At 54.0% G+C, this 18,452-nt stretch overlaps 8 protein-coding genes across 8 annotated transcripts; 3 read left to right on the top strand and 5 right to left on the bottom strand.

Annotated features, from left to right (window-relative positions):
* Positions 1–321: 321 nt before the first annotated feature.
* Positions 322–2,010, top strand: E0L32_010696 (uncharacterized protein; the record flags this gene model as incomplete). Its single annotated transcript, XM_031133343.1, has 1 exon — positions 322–2,010. One exon carries the CDS (start codon positions 322–324, stop codon positions 2,008–2,010), a length of 1,689 nt encoding a protein of 562 aa, XP_030989308.1.
* A 1,407-nt stretch (positions 2,011–3,417) lies between these two features.
* On the bottom strand, positions 3,418–5,649 carry E0L32_010695 (uncharacterized protein; the record flags this gene model as incomplete). The annotated part of the gene is made up of 1 exon (XM_031133342.1): positions 3,418–5,649. The coding sequence occupies one exon, from the start codon at positions 5,647–5,649 to the stop codon at positions 3,418–3,420; it is 2,232 nt and encodes a 743-aa protein (XP_030989307.1).
* A 1,416-nt stretch (positions 5,650–7,065) lies between these two features.
* E0L32_010694 (uncharacterized protein) lies at positions 7,066–7,593 on the bottom strand (the record flags this gene model as incomplete). Its single annotated transcript, XM_031133341.1, has 2 exons — positions 7,066–7,311; positions 7,405–7,593. The coding sequence occupies 2 exons, from the start codon at positions 7,591–7,593 to the stop codon at positions 7,066–7,068; spliced, it is 435 nt and encodes a 144-aa protein (XP_030989306.1).
* A 938-nt stretch (positions 7,594–8,531) lies between these two features.
* E0L32_010693 (uncharacterized protein) lies at positions 8,532–10,001 on the top strand (the record flags this gene model as incomplete). Its single annotated transcript, XM_031133339.1, has 2 exons — positions 8,532–8,783; positions 8,826–10,001. 2 exons carry the CDS (start codon positions 8,532–8,534, stop codon positions 9,999–10,001), a joined length of 1,428 nt encoding a protein of 475 aa, XP_030989305.1.
* Positions 10,002–10,896: 895 nt separating this feature from the next.
* On the bottom strand, positions 10,897–12,131 carry E0L32_010692 (uncharacterized protein; the record flags this gene model as incomplete). The annotated part of the gene is made up of 2 exons (XM_031133338.1): positions 10,897–11,538; positions 12,129–12,131. 2 exons carry the CDS (start codon positions 12,129–12,131, stop codon positions 10,897–10,899), a joined length of 645 nt encoding a protein of 214 aa, XP_030989304.1.
* A 451-nt stretch (positions 12,132–12,582) lies between these two features.
* E0L32_010691 (uncharacterized protein) lies at positions 12,583–13,856 on the top strand (the record flags this gene model as incomplete). Its single annotated transcript, XM_031133337.1, has 2 exons — positions 12,583–12,917; positions 13,016–13,856. The coding sequence occupies 2 exons, from the start codon at positions 12,583–12,585 to the stop codon at positions 13,854–13,856; spliced, it is 1,176 nt and encodes a 391-aa protein (XP_030989303.1).
* A 426-nt stretch (positions 13,857–14,282) lies between these two features.
* On the bottom strand, positions 14,283–15,647 carry E0L32_010690 (uncharacterized protein; the record flags this gene model as incomplete). Its single annotated transcript, XM_031133336.1, has 1 exon — positions 14,283–15,647. One exon carries the CDS (start codon positions 15,645–15,647, stop codon positions 14,283–14,285), a length of 1,365 nt encoding a protein of 454 aa, XP_030989302.1.
* A 643-nt stretch (positions 15,648–16,290) lies between these two features.
* E0L32_010689 (uncharacterized protein) lies at positions 16,291–17,415 on the bottom strand (the record flags this gene model as incomplete). Its single annotated transcript, XM_031133335.1, has 3 exons — positions 16,291–16,824; positions 16,879–17,071; positions 17,144–17,415. 3 exons carry the CDS (start codon positions 17,413–17,415, stop codon positions 16,291–16,293), a joined length of 999 nt encoding a protein of 332 aa, XP_030989301.1.
* Between the last annotated feature and the right edge of the window lie 1,037 nt (positions 17,416–18,452).

Raw genomic sequence — 18,452 nt, 5'->3', positions numbered from 1 at the left:
GTGGTTACACTTGTCTGAACAAGACAGAAGGAGCCTGGGCTTTGGAACGTTCAAGATGACCCAACCTCACTCTGGAGTCTACAACTTGACAATAAAGAACAAGTCCTTGAATTTCACTTCAGTAGTATATTCTCCTGTTCTTTGAAGCACCACTGTCAAGAGAAACGAACAAGAGTTGTCAAATATATAAATATCTCATACACACACTGCAAATGAAACCTTCTCGTCTTTCTCATCAACACCATCACCATCCCTTACTCTCACGGACATCAATCAACACGACACAACTAACAAGTACACTTGCTCTGACTCTCTGTCAGAATGTCCGACACACAACAACCGCCTCCTCTCGCCATGTCAGGGAGCCGCCCTCCACCCGCTGACTATGACATGACGGGCTTGCAACGAGCAAAGATGATCTGGGAGGGCAACTTTTGCGGACCACTCGCTGAGTGGCCTGCTGATCAGCCCAAGATAGAGAACATCAAAGCTGTACTTGCTCCATGCCTGCGACAGTTATCCGGCTATCCTCCGGACAAACACATCACCAACCTGGACGAATGTCTCGACGTTACATTCTTCGCCCAGGGAGCATGGAACAAGGTCTTTCTGGTCCTGGATAAGACTGCAACACCGGTCCGCGAGCTCATCTTCCGTGTGTCTCTCCCTGTCTACCCCTGGTACAAGACAGAGGCCGAGGTGGCTACCCTCAAGTTCGTCACAGCACACACCGCCATCCCAGCGCCGCATGTCTATGCATACGACTCGTCTGCAGACAACCCTATAGGCTATGAGTGGATCCTCATGCAGCGTATGCCTGGTGTCCCATACGACTCTGTCCAAGACGGCATCAGCCAGGCCGACAACCTCGCGATGGCCCGTGAGCTCGCTGGATGGGCTGACCAGCTCTCGCGGCACCGTTTTGACTCAGTTGGCAGTCTGTACACCCACCGCAACAACAATAACTGTGTGAACGATGGCGACGGAGCTACGGCCACAATGGAGCATGAAAACACACTGCCCAACGGCCTGAACATAGGCCGTCCCATTCTCCAGCAGTTCATGTCCGACTGGCGCCACAGCTACCGCCACTGGCGAGGTCCCTTCCGCGATCTCCACTCTTACATCCGGTCCCTGCTCGACTGCCAGGCCAATGAGCTCCTCGATCCCCGCCAGCGCATTAGGTATGCCATCGATATCCGACGGAATCAGCTCCTAGACGTCAAGGGCAGCAAGAACAACGGCCAAGACAACGTCGCCTCTGCCCAGTTTGACGAGCAGGTCCAGCAGCTCGAAGCGAAGTACAAGGACCTGGTGTCGTCGAGCACAGCCGCGGACGACTCGGCAGTAGACTTCGAGACCTGCCGCTACCAGTACGCCGTTCCGCGGTACTGGGGGTACATGACGCCCACTAACAACGACGCCTTCGCGCGACAAGTGCTACTGACCCGGCTCGGCGCCCTCGTTGATACCCTCCCCGACGCCGAGCTGGGCAAGGAGGATGCGGTCTTGCATCACTGGGACATGTCTGGGACCAATATCCTTGTCGACCCGCTCCCGCCCCACCGCGTCACGGCGCTCGTCGACTGGGAGCAGCTGCACACCGTGCCGCTCGCCCTCGTGGGTTCCCGATATCCAGCCGTCATGCAGCGCGGCCTTGCCGGCTTGCCAGACATGGAGGCGGCGCCCGCCCCCGAGGAATGGCAGCTGCTCGGAGACGAGTGGGACAAGCAACAGATGCGAGAAGAATTTGACCAGGAGCTCCGCCGGCTAGAGTCCCCCTGGGCCCGAGTGGCCCTTGATAGCGTCGACGAGGTACCCCGGCCGCCTGCTGCCGGTGCACAAGACTTCTGCCCTTGGTGCGGACAGGTCCATGAGATCAGCCCCCATGGCATCGCGATGGACATCGTGGGGCTGGCCCAGGGCCGCGGGGAGTGCTGCTGCGGTGCCCTGGAGAAGCTGGAGAAGGCAGTTGCGGAGGAGGGCCAGGGCAAGGCCGACGGTAACTGAACGGCCTTTGTCGTTCTGGGAAAGGGAAAGCCAGGTGGGGATGGGGCCGTAATGCTTGGGCTTGCATTGTTTGTTCGGCTTTGCCATATGGGTGTCTGGTGGAAGCTAATCAAGTCGACCGATGTCCCAGAGACTGTTCGCCCTCTTGAGGGAGAAAGAGTGTGGTATGCATATGGGAATTTGGTGCTCTGATATCTGAGACCCGCCACTTCTTTGTTAGGCCATCTATATAACATAGTACCTCTGATTCTAGCGGTGTAGAATAGATAGCATGTCAGACAGGAGAACCTTCTAGTTCATGGCTGTGCACCAACTTCCCTGAATCTCTACCTTTGTGACCTTGTCGCTTCAATGTGTGGTGAGGAGTACGATATGGGCAGTGAGCAAGTGAGCAACTTGCAGATCCCGGTTTCTTTAGCCTGGATCCATAGTAGATGTCCATGCCAGCCACAAATTGGTCCCTTCTTTTTGCACACTGGCTGCACTGGGTCCCTAGCCTTCCAATACCGCGAAAGAAATGGAGTGTCATAACTGACGCCTCAAGGAACTCTCTAGACAAGGCCCAATCATTGCTGTCAAAGGGTCGTTCAGAGGAAGCATCATCCAGTGCTCCTGGATGTCAAGATACATCAGTACCGATGGCATTCTGCAAGATCCAAACCTGGAGATGATGAAGACCAATGCACGTTTATGTTACTAGGTAATAAAGCCGTGCTTGTCGGGAGATTTTTAATGTATGGTATGCGCCTGTCAGTGTAGCATTATGTTTGATAATAGTGGTGGTGGTTGCAGAAGGATGGATAGGAGACAACAGATTGTTCATGCACACCAAGGAAGAGATCTGTCCATCATTACTTTCACATTCAGCCACAGGCCTTCAGTTCGAGTTGTTGAACAGATCTCTCTGCCCTAATACCACAGTTAATCAGGACATGATCGATTCAGTTCCACTTGCTGCTTCTCCCGGTATATGGCCGACGCTCAGAATGCCGCGGTTGACCAGCCTGCATACGACCCCGACCGAGCGATCCCTGTGGCTGAACTGGCCGATATCTACCAGCCGCAGGTAGTCAATGTCAACAACCCTGCCCACCAAATCCCAAACTTCCTCCAGGGTGTGGCATAAGGCCAGCATTACCGAGTTCCAGAAGCGACAAGACCTCTGCCCTTTGATAGATTGCTTGATTTGTCAACCACTGCCGACCTGCATCAAACCTCAAACTCACATGGTGAATGCATGCATACCGCTTCCTTAATATCTGCTAGTACTGGCAGAAAAACATTCACAATACCAAGCATGTGACCACCACAATCCCGAAATGGCATGACCAATGTTTATTCAAATATAGTTATTACAATTTGGGTTTTGAGCATCCAAAAGACAGCTTTTCAGTTCTCCTCTTGCCTTCAAGCCAGCTCGAAGGTGCCTTCATCCCAGCCATAGACAGTCCTCAGCCGACTCGCGAACATCAGCAGCTTGTGGCCCTCGATCTTGGCCTGGTGAGGGCGGTGTACTGTCACAGACTTTGCCAGCGACATGGCCTCTGTCGGCTCGAAAGTGACCGCGGAGCCGTACTTGGGAGTGACGGTGAAGCCTAGTTCAACCATGGCCGCCTGGAAAGCTGTCCAGCTAACAGAACCCCGAGCCTGCTGCCCTTTGGGAAAGAGATTTTCGAAGACCTCCTTCGTTGACGCCGTCACTTGGAAGGCCTGTTCTCTGACGGATTCGTCTTCTCTATTATCGCCCGCTGGGTCTTCATCATCGCCATGGGCCGCAGCCAAGTCGTAGAGTGACAGTTCCACCGGGCGAGTCTTTTGCTTTTCCCGTCTCAGCTTGACTCGTTCCTCGAGCGGCTGCGATCTCCACTCTGAGAACTGCAGCAAACTTTGAGCCTGATCCCGGTTGCTGGCCCTCATCTCTTTGTCATAGCGGCCTTGAAGGTCCTCCAGAGCATCCTGCACCAGGTCTTCATAGAGGTACCCCATCGTCGTCCCAGCTTTGTCGAGCATGAACGAGTCGATGGTCTTGAAGGCAGCGAGCGCTACTCCAGGCTCCAGCAGGTTATTGAGAGGAGCAAAGCAGTCCAATAGGTCGATCTCTTCCTTCCACTTGCTGATATCCATGTCTAGGTCCTCAAGCCGGCCGGCAAACGGGCCTTGTGCTTTCGGCTTGGGGGGAGGGAGGTAGAGCAGGGTCGAGAGATCGGCTGCAAACTCTGCAGTTACCTTCAGCTGAGCAAACGCCTCAGCTTCGGCAACAGTCAGTATTTCCCGCTCATCCGGGTGTATTCTCTGACGCCTGACTAACCTTGGTACCAAGCGTGCAACCTCTCTGGTGTCGGTCTCTGACCGGCATAGGCGAAGCAGGAGGTGCATCTGCGGGTTTCGGATTGTCAGGACATCGGGGTGTGTCGTCATAACTACTCGATAGTCACCCAACTTGTCAAGGCTAGCTTGGGAGCGCTGAAAGTGGCCTGTCCCGGCGAATATGCGAAATAGCCGAACGAAGAAAGCCTGAGCTCTGGATACTGCCATGGAGGACACCCTAGACAACTCGTGCCGTAAGATTGTCTGGTACGCCTTGTTCTCTGGCGCTGACAGACACTGCTGGAGGAGACGGTCCATGTAGTCCCAGATGGCGATGGTGGATAAACCGTCGTGGAGAGCTTCGACGAATGATCTGGATGAATATGACTGGGAAAAAGTCGAGTGTGCGAATCCGGTGTAGTCAGGGACCCGTGCAGCAGTCGTGGAACGATAATCTCCAACTTTTACGAGCAGGACGGCCGGCTCCTTCACCATGAATAGCCACATGTCCCTGAGAGACTGTGTGCGGAACTGGGCGAAGGATTGGAGATCTGACAGATCAATCCTGGTTGGACGCGGCATAGAGTCCAGGTTCTTCATGATCGCCAATGCCTGGTCCCCGAGCCTCGCTGCGTCGAACTTGGTGCCGGCTTCAGAGCTTGCCTCAAATATCGCGACCATTAGACTGTAACTCAAATTTGCTAGGAGGAACTGCCGTGTTACGACCAGCAACCCCATGGACTGTGGAAGAATGCTGCCGTCTCTCAAAGCTCTGCCGAGATCCTTGTTCGAGATTGAAGGCAGATATCCTATAGCCTCCGCCGTTCCAGCTTTCCGAGTAAAAGGCCTGGCATACACCTCATCATCGAGGCCAATCGCAGCGTAGGTAGTCCCCTGATAATCCGATAGAGTCTTGCCAGCGGGCATGGTCATTTCCACGACGAATTGACGATCTCCCGGGCTTCCATCGAGCCCAGAGTCGTACAAGCTGATAAGAGTCCCCGAGGCCCGGTGCCGGAGTAGGTCCACCAGGGACTCTGGGTCGGAGTTGACGAGGTTGACGGGGTTGAGTTCTGGGATAAGAGCCTGGTTCCGAGCCTGGTCTGTTATTCCGCTGGCCAACCGGAAGTCTGCTGCCATGCGCATCAAAGACCTGTAGTCCACTCCCCGTCGATGATCAAACCGCTTGAACAGTTGATAACAACATCTCGCCCGCTGGTTCCGATCGAACGAACGCCACTTATTCTCGATGAATTCCCCGTGGAGGCGGTACATTCTCTCCAAATTGTCATGGGCGTCAATGAGTGACTTGGTAAGGCTATTGGAGCTCATTTTGACAAAGCGGAGAGTGGATAGCTGCTGAGCGACGAGAGCAAGTTGCTGTGTTGGATAGCTGTGGCTGGATGTGGAATAGATCCAGCTTTTGGGACTGTGCTGGCTATGGGGGTGTTGTACTGAGGAGTCATGTTGAGGAGAAACCTGGAAAAGAATCAACTGAATATGTGCCGCTATATATACGTTGCGCCCTGAGGAGGCAGGAGATAAAACAGCTCCATTGAAGAGCGAGAGTTGTCAGATCACTAATTAACTTGTCTCTGAAAGAGAGACGTTGTTCAAGATGGTATTGTCACTTTAATAGAACAACTCTAGGCTCAGATGCCCAGAGTCACCATGCTAGTTTGGATGATTGGAAGCTACTGAGCGGAGTCATATTGGGTTTCTTTGTCCATCTCTTGCCATTGCGTAAACAGTCTCGCATCAGAGAGAGCACCAGAGAAAGCGGCATTTGGTGGAGCAAACTGCATGAGAATGAACACCAACTCAACAATGCGCTTCTTTAGGTGGCGACTTGCAATCATCCTAACAGTTGAAAGAGAGAATGAGTCACCGATCCAAGAGTACCAGGTTGTCAGACATAGGCATACTCGACAAAGACTTCATTTGCTCGCGAAAGATGAAGTCTTTGTCGAGGACTCATTGTGGATGAGGCAGTAACATCTACTACAGCACTGGCACAAGAGTTGTGTTTGCGAGGTGCAGTCCCGGCAATGCAGGTGTTATTCACAAAGACGAATTTGCCTAGATCTTAACAAATCCTGTCAGATCGCAGAGGAGCACTCACATTCATATCGCTTTCCAAATAGCCCTTTGAACAAGTGCTGATGATGTACGCCAGACAGGCAGCATACAGCAGTCACCACATATCACCATGCGGGCAAAGTAATTTCCCTACAACGACTCGTTGTGGCTACACTTACTGCAGTGCTTGGCTTGTGGGCCAACATGGACTTGATGTAGACCCTTCATACGGCTTTTGTTCAAAGTAATATTGTGAGGTTCATTGTCGATTCTGAGGCAATTAGTTCCTACCTAGAATGTTCGTGTTCGCGGAGCTTGCAGGATATGACAGCACTATCTTACTAAGGGCAACTTGGAGCAGAAGCCATATTGGTAAAACAAGCATCTTCTTTATCGCGATATTCTGAGGGTCTTCTGCTCCACTGGGCCTGACTTCACAACAGGGAACAAGTTATACTCGATGCTTTCCTTGACAGCTGTGGCTGAACAGGTGTTTTACTCACTGTGACGCCTTGAATGGCTGTGATCTCCTGTCCACGAGATAAGACTCTAGTGTAGCGAGCCAAAGAAAGAAATCCACAAAATGCAATGCAATTTATGCCGTCGGAAGTTGCTTTGAGACATGGCGCAGGCGTCACACGGAACCTCTTATATCAGACTCAGGATGAGTCAAAACTCGGGGACAGCACACACCACAGATACCTCGAACAGGCTTCCAAAAGCCAGAGAGTGGACTCCAACCATAGTGGACGCCGGCTCGCAGTCTTTCATGACTTGTCGGTGGACCCTGAAAACAGTCTCAATGATATCCTGCGTTAATTCACCCGCCAAGTACATGTTGATCTGGTACACGTGTTGCCAGATGGTCGATGAGTCGAGCTGGGGTGCGGCTGCCACCAAGGCCTTGCCGAGATTCTATTACGAGGTTCATCATAGTGATTCATTAGCATACAGGGTCTAATAGCCTTAGTCCTTCGCTCTCCAGAAATACACTTCTTTGTTTCGTACCTCAAAAGCCATGCTGATTTGTCCCTCAAGTCCCTGTGTGAGCTTTCCATCGGGCCCCATTCCCACATGCCCGGAAGTGATGATGAGGCGGCTGGCAGGCGGGACTGTCACGGCTGCGGAAAGGGGGAAATTGTTGAATATCGACTCCATGCTCAAAACAAACCGAAAAGATTGAGATGTATTCTTCATATTGACAGACCTCAAGTCCCTTACCAGCACATGGTACATTTATAACTACTCTAAACTTTTGAAATTCCCCTAGAATTTGAAGAATGCCATGCTCTGGGCTCTCTGAGTCGTCTGGGCTTCTCGGCCTTTTCGCTCCTACCGGGCTTCTCGGGCTTCTCGGTCCTTTACCAGAAGCACGGCTAATCCCCATTGAATGGATTGGTACATTTCCCAATCAAACATTGTACCTCAACGTAAAACTGTTCACATACATACACATTATTACTTTACGAGGAGCCATGTCTTCTAACAACATAGGAAACAGACGAGCGTGTCTCGGATGCAAGGATCGGAAAGTGAGATGTAACCGCGCTTGGCCCTGCAACAACTGCAGCCAGTTGGGCTGGCAGTGCATTTATCCTCAGTCACGCATTCGTCGCAGAAGAAGTAAAGCGAAGTCTCGCAGTTCAGAGGCGGAAGTTCATGGCCGAAAATGGTCACCTCCTCTCTCCTCGCCGATTTCATCGTCACAACACCGACAGAGTTTCAGTGATGCGTCGTCCTCGTCCATACCCAGCACCGTCTTGCTGAACATGAAAGGATACCTGGTTGTCGGTGAAGGGAACAAAAGCAGAATGCTTGCACAGGATTCATGGGCCAACGTCAAAGAGGTGCATAAAAGCCTAATCCCGTCAGCTTTGCGACCGGCAGGGTGTTCCGTGTCTATGTCAAGCTGACCATCGGGTAAAAAGGTGAAAGATCTCTCCAGGAGCCTGTTGCATTCGAACGACAGCTTGCTTTGCTGGCCGACAAGTAACTCGGGGGACTACGGCGATTTTCTTTCGCTAGGAGGGGCTTCTTTTGAGGGTTGGGTGCCAAGCCCTGCTCAGCTACAGTTATGCTGGTACATCTACGTCGACAATGTTGATCCCATCATCCGCATCCTCCACAAGCCCAGCATGCTGAGCCTCCTAACTGAGGCTCAGAAGCAACCGCTGAGTTCACTTGGTGCGTCACTCAAGGCTCGGCTACTAGCTATCTGCTTTGCAGCGATCCAAAGCCTGGAACCTCATCGATGTCTTGCCTTATTTGGCGAGTCGGTCCAGCGGATGACAGCCGAGTCGCGCCGAGCAGTCCTCGCCGCACTTTCGCAGGCTGGCCTGATGGAAACGCACGACATTTGTGTCCTTCAGGCCTTTACTTTATTTCTAGTAAGTCGCCACGCATGCCTGACAACTCCAAACAGGCCGTAGTCCTCTAGGTTGACTGATGCGTCTTTGCCTGCCACTTGCCAGGCGTGCTGCCGACGTGATGGATCAAGTTACACCTGGGTAATGGTAGGGCTAGCTCTCCGTATCGCGACGTCTCTCGGCTTGCATCGTGATGGGTTAGATCATAACCTCCCACCTTTCGAGATTGAGATGCGCCGTCGGCTGTGGTGGGAGCTATGTGCTCTCAATATCCGTACGTCAGAAGATCGTGGAGCGGTGGCGAGTGCCTATACAGACTCAAACACACGTTTACCTCTCAACATTATGGACTCGGACCTAGATGCTTCGGCGGAAATCCTTCCAGCTAGGCGCGATGGGCCGACAGAGATGCTCTTCAGCATCATGAGATTCGACATATGTTCTCGACGAGCAGCACCATCATGCACGTCTTCTGTCATGGTACCGCTTTGCGGCTCCATAGGCGGTCAGGGGAGAGGGAACGAAGAGTTGAATGAATACATGGCCAGCAACTATTCAAGGGCCTTTGCCCAAGATAGCTCCTTGCCCTTCTTCCGCCTTGCTGGGGAGACGAGTCGGATGCTGCGGCAGAAGCTCGACCTCCAGACATACTTCAGTTCGGTCCACCGAGAGCAGTGGCTGCGAGGCGAGCGCATCGGGGTCGACGTTAGCAATGATAATTCCCAGTGTGATGACCTCTTCCACTCTGCAGTCAAGCTTCTGGAAGACCATGCTCGGTTGATGGCGGAGAGTGCATTTTCCAATTGGAAGTGGTATCTGCACCAGCTGACGCAGTGGCATGCCGTCTCGTTCGTCTTGTCTCAGCTACGGGCTAGAATCGACGGCCTCGCAGAGCGAGGACTCCTCCAACTACCTATAGCTATCAGTTGTCTCCCAGAGAAGCTTAGGCGTGCCTGGCGAGCCGTCGAGTTGGTCATCACCGAGCATGAGAGTCACAGTCAAGCTCGAGGTTTGTGTGGCCAAAACCCAGACGAGTACTGGGGCCCGCTTCATCACCTGCGGCAACAAGTAGAGCTAAAACTCAACCTCGATGACCACTACCAAGCTCATATCCAGTCGAATCACAGCGGTAGTCACGAGTGCGCTGAACTGGGATGGATATGGAATCAGGATGGTTTTCTATATCTTGATGAGACCTTCTCCCTCGCTGCAGAACAGGATGACTTCTCAATCCCATGATCGATGTAATCATAGGGGCGACGGCGAAGATTCGTAAATAGGGTGAAGTTACATTTGTTCTGCACTCGCTTTTGGATGAGCATACAAGTACCTTGTTTAAAGCCTGAAGCCTACCTCTCCTCACCTTGTCTGTCCCCCACTCTCTGACAAAGGGTAAGAACAAACTATACTGGATTTATAAGATAAAGTATAAGACGATATAGCTCTAGAGGGTCTATAAAACCAGATTCAAGGAATTATGTCTGGAATAGGCCAAGGAAAGGCCATTAGAGAACGACTTCTATAAAGCAGTCTCATAATACGATGATGCATAGTTTAGCAGGGCATACAGATAGGCAGAGCATATAGAGAAGGGCAAGTGTGTACGATTTAAGGACTTGAGAAAGACTTTCCTGTCAACCCCGGCGGGATTTGGCCAAAAGCAGGAATGGTAGTGCCTGCCACCGGGATTCGCTGGTTTGATTACATGCCAGTGATGCCCTCCTTATTTCCGTGACTGATCTTGCTAGTTCCTATACGCGTGGCCCTTCAAGGCTGAAGTTTCTTACAGGGTTTAGTATGTTGTCTCTCAAGCATACTGCTGGACTTGATCCTCAGTCCACTTCCAGAATCTTTGCGCAACCCCACTACCGCCCTCTTCCTCTGTCTTGGATTCTGCAACCAAGTCTTTTCGGATTGGCATAAAACGACCCCAAGGGACGACTACTGAATGTTAGCAGGGTCTCTTCAAGATCATGTGAGCAGTGCTCAGGAGGTGAACGCACTCCAGCTTCCAGATTTCTCCATGGTGACCTGCGGCGACAGGCCCGCAAACAACTCTGAATATGCTCCCAAGATCGACGGATACAGGATTGTATGCCTCAGGAACAAGATGAAACAGGGCACTTTGGTCACATTATAGATCCGAGTCGAGGTTTCCAGGGTGTAGTGCAACACTCGCGACGCCGTCGGCCTTGAACCGCCTTGCAAACTCCACGGAATGCAAGTAGTTACCCGCCTTGCTATTGCCGTAGAGATTAAGTACCGGTATAGGTCTGCGGTAATCTAGATTATCCATGGCGACGCCGCCTGGCTTGTGGCTTAAGCCATCAGCGGCAGTGGACGAAACCCAGACGACGCGGACGGCGCCAGGTTTCTCCAGCTTTGCGGTAGCCACAAGGATCGGAGTCAATAGCTTGGTGAACAGGAATATTCCCACGTTATTGACCCCGAGATGCATTTCGTAACCCTGGGGTGTTCTGGATATCTCAGCGTTTCGGGACTGCAACACGCCCGCGTTGTTGAAGAGTACATCTAGACGGCTCTCCTTGGCGAGAAACTCTTCGGCGGATGCTTTGAGCTTGGTCAAATCGGCCAAATCCAGGAACAGGAACTCCAATTTCCCTTTTGACTTCGGCTGACGCTCCTTGATTGTCTCAATTGCCTTGAGGGACTTGTCGTTGGATCGGGCAGCGATATGCACCTTGGCATTCTTGGAATAGAGCAGTGCAGCCAACTCTAAGCCCACTCCGGTATTCGATCCAGTAACAATGTAGACCTATCGAAGTTGTTAGTCCATGCATGAAGAGCCAAGCATGGTGGAACAAGGCCTGCTTTTCGATGCAAATCTGGGACATCTTTGTCGGTGAATCCGGGCTTGGGTGGAAAGATCTGTGAGATTGCATTTCCCATGCGGTCGGTAACTGAAGAAGTATTTTGCAGAGTAAATTGTGTTTGGAATGAAGCCGAGGAGAATTGAAACATGGAAGAAATTCACTTGAGCGGACACGCTTTCACTTTTATCTTCATGGAACCCGGCTGTCGATGGTGAAGTAAGTATCCTGTATGTCTCCAAACGCCGCCGGCATTGGCCAAGTGGGCTTGTGAATGCATATGGGCCGGCAGCACTCCTCATTCGCAGCAACGTTCACACAGCACCGACAGTTTCCGGTCCTTTGTGATCAGAAACATTGACCAAGGATCTGTTATGTGGACAGGGTTCCTACAGTCATTCTGCGTGGCTCCAAGCATGCCTCTGCGCAGATGGCGGGGGGTTGGCACAATCTAGTTATAGTATTTATTCGCTTGCTTTCTTTTGCCCGTGCTAACTTAAAATACAATCAGGCCTCTGATATGTATGCGCTGTACCATGGTTGTGTGCTGAGTCAATCTGTGCTGGTCATATCCCAAAGCGAAAGGCTGCGTTGAGAGGCACAAAACTTTCTCGAACATTGCATGTCTGGTGTGCCTCTGTTCCTCCAGTGACGGTGACCAGGTACACTAAGTAGCAAAGGCTTACTGCGTAAGGAAATCCAAGGTTCGCCAGTGATAGGGCAGACTGATAGGAAAGTCATCTATCTAGGCAATGGTTCCAGACAAAGGCGTCATCACTGCAAAAATTTCTCTCTTTGACACCTCGTGCGCCCCGCCGCGCATCCCTCCTCCCTAATATCTTTGTCACCAAACCATCACCAACTCGTCACTTACGGACACCAACAAGTGCGCACACCTAGAAGCGCGCACACCTGTCCACCAGCAGCGCTGCCTCGTTGACTGAACTCTACTCTATCATACGTGTGCCATCATCACCTCTCATCTCACCATGGCGAGCCCCGTCCCCAATACCACTGGCGACCCGTTGCCGCCGCCGACTGACGACAACACTTGCGTCCAGGCGGACTTCAAGACAGTCTCGCCGGCCGCCCCCAGAACTGCCGATCTACCAGTCTCGACCAAAGACATGAACCCTACTCCCCCGCTTGCCCCCGAGGTTGAGAAAGCTCTCGCTTTCTTGCTCGAGGCCAGCATCGCTCCTTGTCACCCAACCGAGTCCAAGGTCGAGAACGCACACATTCTGCTGTCTCCTAGCCACTCTCTACAGCTAGAAAAGGTGCTCTCGAGCCCCCAAAAGCTGGGCCCTTCTTACGAACATGTCCGGTAAGTTTTATCATAGCTCAATCCTCTTCCCACTACAAAGTGACCTTTCCCTCACTTGTTCATTTTGTTTCTTTTCGAGTCACTGATAACGATCACAGCTACTCGTATGATTCCAACACTGGTATTCTCTCGATCAACGAAGTGCCAAGCCATTTGCATGAACTTGTTCGCGACAAGATTCGCGACCTGATCAACGAAAAGCTCAAGCTTATTCGCAAGCGCGACGACGTCAGAGGCGCATACATGCGCCAGATCCGAACGTGCAACAGCAACCCTATTACGATCATGAAGGCAGGAAACGAGGACAGCGACTCGGCTTCTGAGGGTGACAGACTAATCGACCTGAAGCAACACCCCGATGCCCAGTTTCGGCACCTCAAGGGCAGATGCCCCGGAGTGGTCATCGAAGTATCTATCAGCCAAAAGTGGGAGGACGTTAGGGTCAAGGCCTACAAGCTTCTCGTCAAGTCTCAGGGCCATGTTGGCACCGTCATCAATGTTGACTATCCGGACCATCTCAACTCTCGCGAAGCAACTCTGTCGGTCTGGCGCCGGACATGGGAGAATGGCATGATGAGCCCTCGTGAAGACCTCATCCGCGAGGTACAGTCCTGTCCCTTCATTCGCTCGCTCGCAACTGCTGACTATGAACCTGCTATGCAGCAAATCTGCCGCCCGGACGGTACACCCGTCACCACCGACAAGGCCCTCTGCATCTCGCTACACGATTTCGCTTCGCCAGAGCTCCACGGCAAGACTGAGGACCTCGTTCTGTCGTTCCCGTACCGCGACCTTGGCACCGCTGTCGCCAGGGCCCGTCGCGTGGCCGATGAGTGGACAAAGGTGGACAACGTGGATCCGAAGCCGGTTCCGGTAGACATGACGGCCATCCCCGCTGAGGTGGCAGCCGCTTTTGCTTTGGACCCTGAGATGGATTAGTTGCCTGTCTACGGTATCTAAGGGAGAGAGTCAGAGACGGACAGTCAGACTAGAGCAGCCCCCTAATGGTCGGCCATAGATATGCTTGATTAGGAATAGATATGGCAGTTCTGCCATATCGCTACCACATTCAAATACGATAAGCTCACTTCTCAAATCAATAACATCCGCAATTCCAGGGGCTATCACGAACGCTCCCCAAACCAGCGCTGCAAGGCGCAGAGAAGTGATGAAGCCGAGTCTCCCGCCCAGGCAATGCGAAGGTCCGGCCGCACGAGTACAGCAGCCACGTCTTCCCAGCACGAATCAGTGGCTTGCGTGAGATGGAGGACGGCATGGACGCTGTCAGCCCACCTGTCCGCCGCAGCCCGCAACTCGGCATGGTGCTCAGCGCCGCAGTCTTGACGCAGCAAAAGCACAAAGCGGCTAGGCTCGATGGCTTCGTACAGCTCGCCTCCCCTCGCTCCCACACGGAGATGCGTCAGCCTGGCTCCCACGAGCTCGTGGTCGTCGTACTCGTTGCTGTCGTCGCGATAGGGCGCTCGCGGTTCGCCGAAGCCCGTCATCCGCCTGGCCCAAAGCCTGTTCATCTCGGGGAAGCTCAGAGATTCGGCAACGACGTTGCGCACCGCCATCTCGGGAGGCTCGGTGGCCATGAGGAGGGACATCTGCGCCAGCACGTTTGTCCACGACGTCCCTGTCTGCGGACCGCCGCTCGCGGTCGTAGCTGTCGAGCAGATGGTCCACGACCTCGGGCCTGCTGTTGCCGGCCTTCTCCTCCTCCTCCTCGCGGCAGGCAGCCACCAGCTTCCAGGCCAGGTTGGTCGCGTCCTGGATGCCAAGGTTCAGCCCCTGGCCGCCGGCCGGGAAGAACTGGTGCGCCGCGTCGCCGGCGAGGAGGACCCGCCCGGAGCGGAAAGACGCCGCCACGCGGCACGCGCTGCCGAAGCGAGACATCCACGCCGGCGAGTGGGCGCCGAGGTCGGACCCGAAGACGTCGCGGAGGTGGTCCTTGACCTCGTCGAGCGCGAGCTCCTCGGATGCCGGCTTGTGGCGGTTCGTCTTGGACAGGCCCACGACGCGGTGGAGCTCGCCGTCGATCTTGACGGCGATGCAACTGCCCATAGCACCTTGCCTGATGGTCATGGGCGCTCCACCATCTGACGGATCCTCGGTCAGGATGACGTCCGCTAGGATCCCCGTCACTAGGTGCGGGAGGCCCTCGAAAGGCACCCCGACGGCGTTGCGCACGGCGCTGTGGGTCCCATCGCAACCTACGAGCCAATGCGCCGTGATGCTGACAGCCTTGTTGCTGCTTGTCGGGTCATGATCTGCGTCAGACGTCCTTGAGACTACCTCGGCCGTGGCAACGACATCCCTGCGTGACGACTGAACCAGCCGAGCGAACCTGAGGCCCCAGGCAAACCGGACCCCGGCTTTCTCGCATGCAGCTAGGAGGATGGCTTCGGTGCGAGACTGGGGGATGGCCAGGTTGTAAGGGTGGGCGACCCCGAGGACGTCGCCGTTCAGCTCCAGAGTCGTCGGGAGGCCCCCAAAGTGCGCCCTGGGCACCCGGATGGACCGCTCCAAGAGTGCCGGGGCGAGGCCGCGGGAGTGGAACGTGTCCAGGGTGCCGGCTGACACCGTCAGAGCCTTGGAGACGCGGTCCCGGTCGTCGCGGGAGGTCTTGGTGTCGATGACGAGGACGTCGATGGCGGCGCGGCGCAGCTCGAGCGCGAGCCACATGCCCACGGGGCCGGCGCCGACAATGAGCACAGTTGCTGTGAGCATTGTGGTACTGTGGCTAGGTGTTCTAAACAAAACAAGATGGGATACTATGGGGGAAATGTTGATCATAGAACACGTAGGTCAGGTTCAGCTCGTCCAAGATAGAACAGCAGCATTGCGAAGAGACGGCCACAAGAGTTGCTCTTTATACCCTCACGCAAATTACACCGAGTGACTTGCTCAGTAGGTCTGCGAGAAGCGAGAGGCCCGAGAAGCCCGAGAGGGCCGCCATTCTCAAGGTTTGCGGACATCTCGCAGGCAAGTGAATGGGGCTGCGAACTCTCGCTATTCTTGTAAGGGTTTGCTAATTGAACTGGTACTTCATGATAATAGTTGTTCGAGTTTCAAAGCTATTCTAGTCCGGGTAATGTGTGATGCTTGCGAGCGAGAATCCCAATCTGGCATTGGGAAGCCGTGGAAAGCAGCCTAGCAGTCTTGACGAAGCGCCGAAACGGAGACTGATCACGAGTTCCAATGCCTTCCCAGCCGAATGCGAATTGGTGAAAAGAATATCATGAATTCAGCCAAATATCCTTCTATGCTGTTCTGGTCGTCGTCAATTTACCACCATGACAACGTTCATCGCCTCTAAGCTAGCCCAAAACACCAAGGACTGGCTCACCGGAAGAATCTACTTTCTCCATGCTCAATCCTCCCTCTGGCCCCTCGCAACAAACAGTCTCCTCTTGTGCATGACGTCCTCGCCCTTCCAGAACACCACCTCGCCCATGTCGCTGATGCCGAACCCCTTGCCGGCGCCGGCCCTCGCAAACACCTCGCGGATCCGCGCCTCGGAGAAGCCGTGGTGCATGACCGTCTCGGTGGCCGGGTGGCCCTTCTCGAACGCGCCGTGCGGCGCAAAGTCGATGATGAAGAGGACCCCCGTGCCGGGCCGGAGGCGCCGCACGAGCCGCCGCGCCGCCAGCTCCGGGTCGTCAAAGTGGTGGAAGCCGAGCCCCACGGCCGCGACGTCAAAGTCGCGGAACTCGGGGCCCGACACGGACGCCGGCCCGTCGTCGTCGCCCTCCAGGAGGTTGGCGGCGCAGGCGCGCATCTCCTCGGGCGGGATGCCCTGGTTCGCGGCGGCGCGGTTGTAGGCGTCGACCATGCCCTGCGAGAGGTCGAGGCCGATGCACTGCGTCGTGTAGGGCGCGAGAGCCTTTTTTTTTTTTTGGTTCTTCTGTATTAGTCAAGTATCTAGATGATGGGTGTTGGATAGAAACTCAAGACTCACCCTGCTCACGACGCCCGTCCCGCAGGCGTAGTCGAGCAGCCGGACCTGCCTCTTGGGCTTGCCGTCGGGGCCCTCGTTCTCCTCGTCCTCGCCGACCCAGTCGGCGCCCAGGAAGTCGAGCCGCGAGCGGATCTCTCTGATGATCTGGTCGAGCGTCTTCTGGTGCTTCCTGTCGTAGTCGCTGGCTTGCTCGCTGCACACGCGCTTTAGCATCCGGACGACAATGAACAAGGCCAGAAGGGGGAGAGACGGGTGAGAAACCTACTCGAAATACTGCTGGTTGGCATGTGTGCCGCCATGGCCATGCCCGTGATGGTGATCATGTTGGTGGTGCTGATCGTCGTGCGCCATGTCTGCAGCCGGCCCTTGGTTGCTGTGATCTCTTGTGGCGTCGAAGTCGTTGAATTGAGGAGATGATAGTAGCTGCCCGACAATCTCCACAGTTGCGTTGGCGTTCTTGTCAGGTGTTGTCGTCGTTGTCGCACAGGCGTGATGTATCAATTGAGCTGCAGTGAACACTACAAACCCAATTCTCATAATCCCTGTTCTGGATTTGAAATATAGCTTGTCAATGACGATTTACTGAGTATAAAGCACAGTTCACCTTCTTGGGCTGCTCTTAAATACGGATTCCATGACCCAGGAGACTTTTCGGAGACTTTACAAACACTTTTTCTTCCTTCTCGTACGAGAAGCTTCGCCCGCGATGAGTCGAACATCAATACCAACAAAATGCAGAGGATATTCACGTACAAACTTCTCGCCACCTGGGTGTCCAAAGACCAGAAGAGATGGGGCTACTGAGGAATCATAGATCGATCTGTGGAGTTTGGATCTGTAGCTCTGCGGCGTGATATTAAAGTCCCCAGACTCCTTCACAACCACGAAACCTGGAGACCAGTTCCCGCCCAAACTCACCCATTCACCAAGATATTCAAAACAACCTAATGCGAATACACACTCTCTCAGCAGCCTCACTCATTATTCCCCATATCACTCTTTCGTATCGCACATGCATTGCACAGCGAAGGATAGCCATCTTACATAATCCTCCCACCGCTCCAGTCGCTAACCAGGCCTACTTTACTCCGCGGCCGCCCCAAAAACCCCAGTTAGTTGACCACTTCAGGCCACCCCTACCATTAATCGGCAAAGGGCAAAATCCCCTAAAGCCCCCCACTAAAACCAACCACTGCACCCGCCAAAAAACCCCCCTGGACGATGCCACTAAAGCGCCCACTAATCCGCGGAGCTCTACTTGTACAGGGGCCGCAAGCGAACCTTCCAGGCAGGGGCTCAGCGGCAGCAACCTTGAACAGCTCACCATAGCTTAGAAGCCCCAGTTTGCCAACAAAAACAGCGGCGCGCTACGAACGGCAGCTTTCCCCAAGCGGGAAGCACCCGGATGGGTGACCGACCTGGTCAGGGTTCACGCTCACATCGTCAAACAAGGGCAAAAAGCAAGCCCTTAGGCCCGTCTTGGAAATGTCTTCGTTGCGATGGAACCCCTTCCTCGTTCCACCCTCAAAAGAACAGGGGGGAGAGAGGGGAGGGGGGGGGGAAGGGGAGGGGGA

This window comes from Thyridium curvatum (assembly GCF_004353045.1).
Source record: "Thyridium curvatum strain D216 chromosome Unknown NODE_89_length_163435_cov_79.615573, whole genome shotgun sequence".
In the NCBI taxonomy this organism is placed as follows: Eukaryota; Fungi; Ascomycota; class Sordariomycetes; order Thyridiales; family Thyridiaceae; genus Thyridium; species Thyridium curvatum.
Note: the sequence above shows the minus strand (reverse complement) of the source record. Positions and strands in the feature narration are given on the sequence as shown.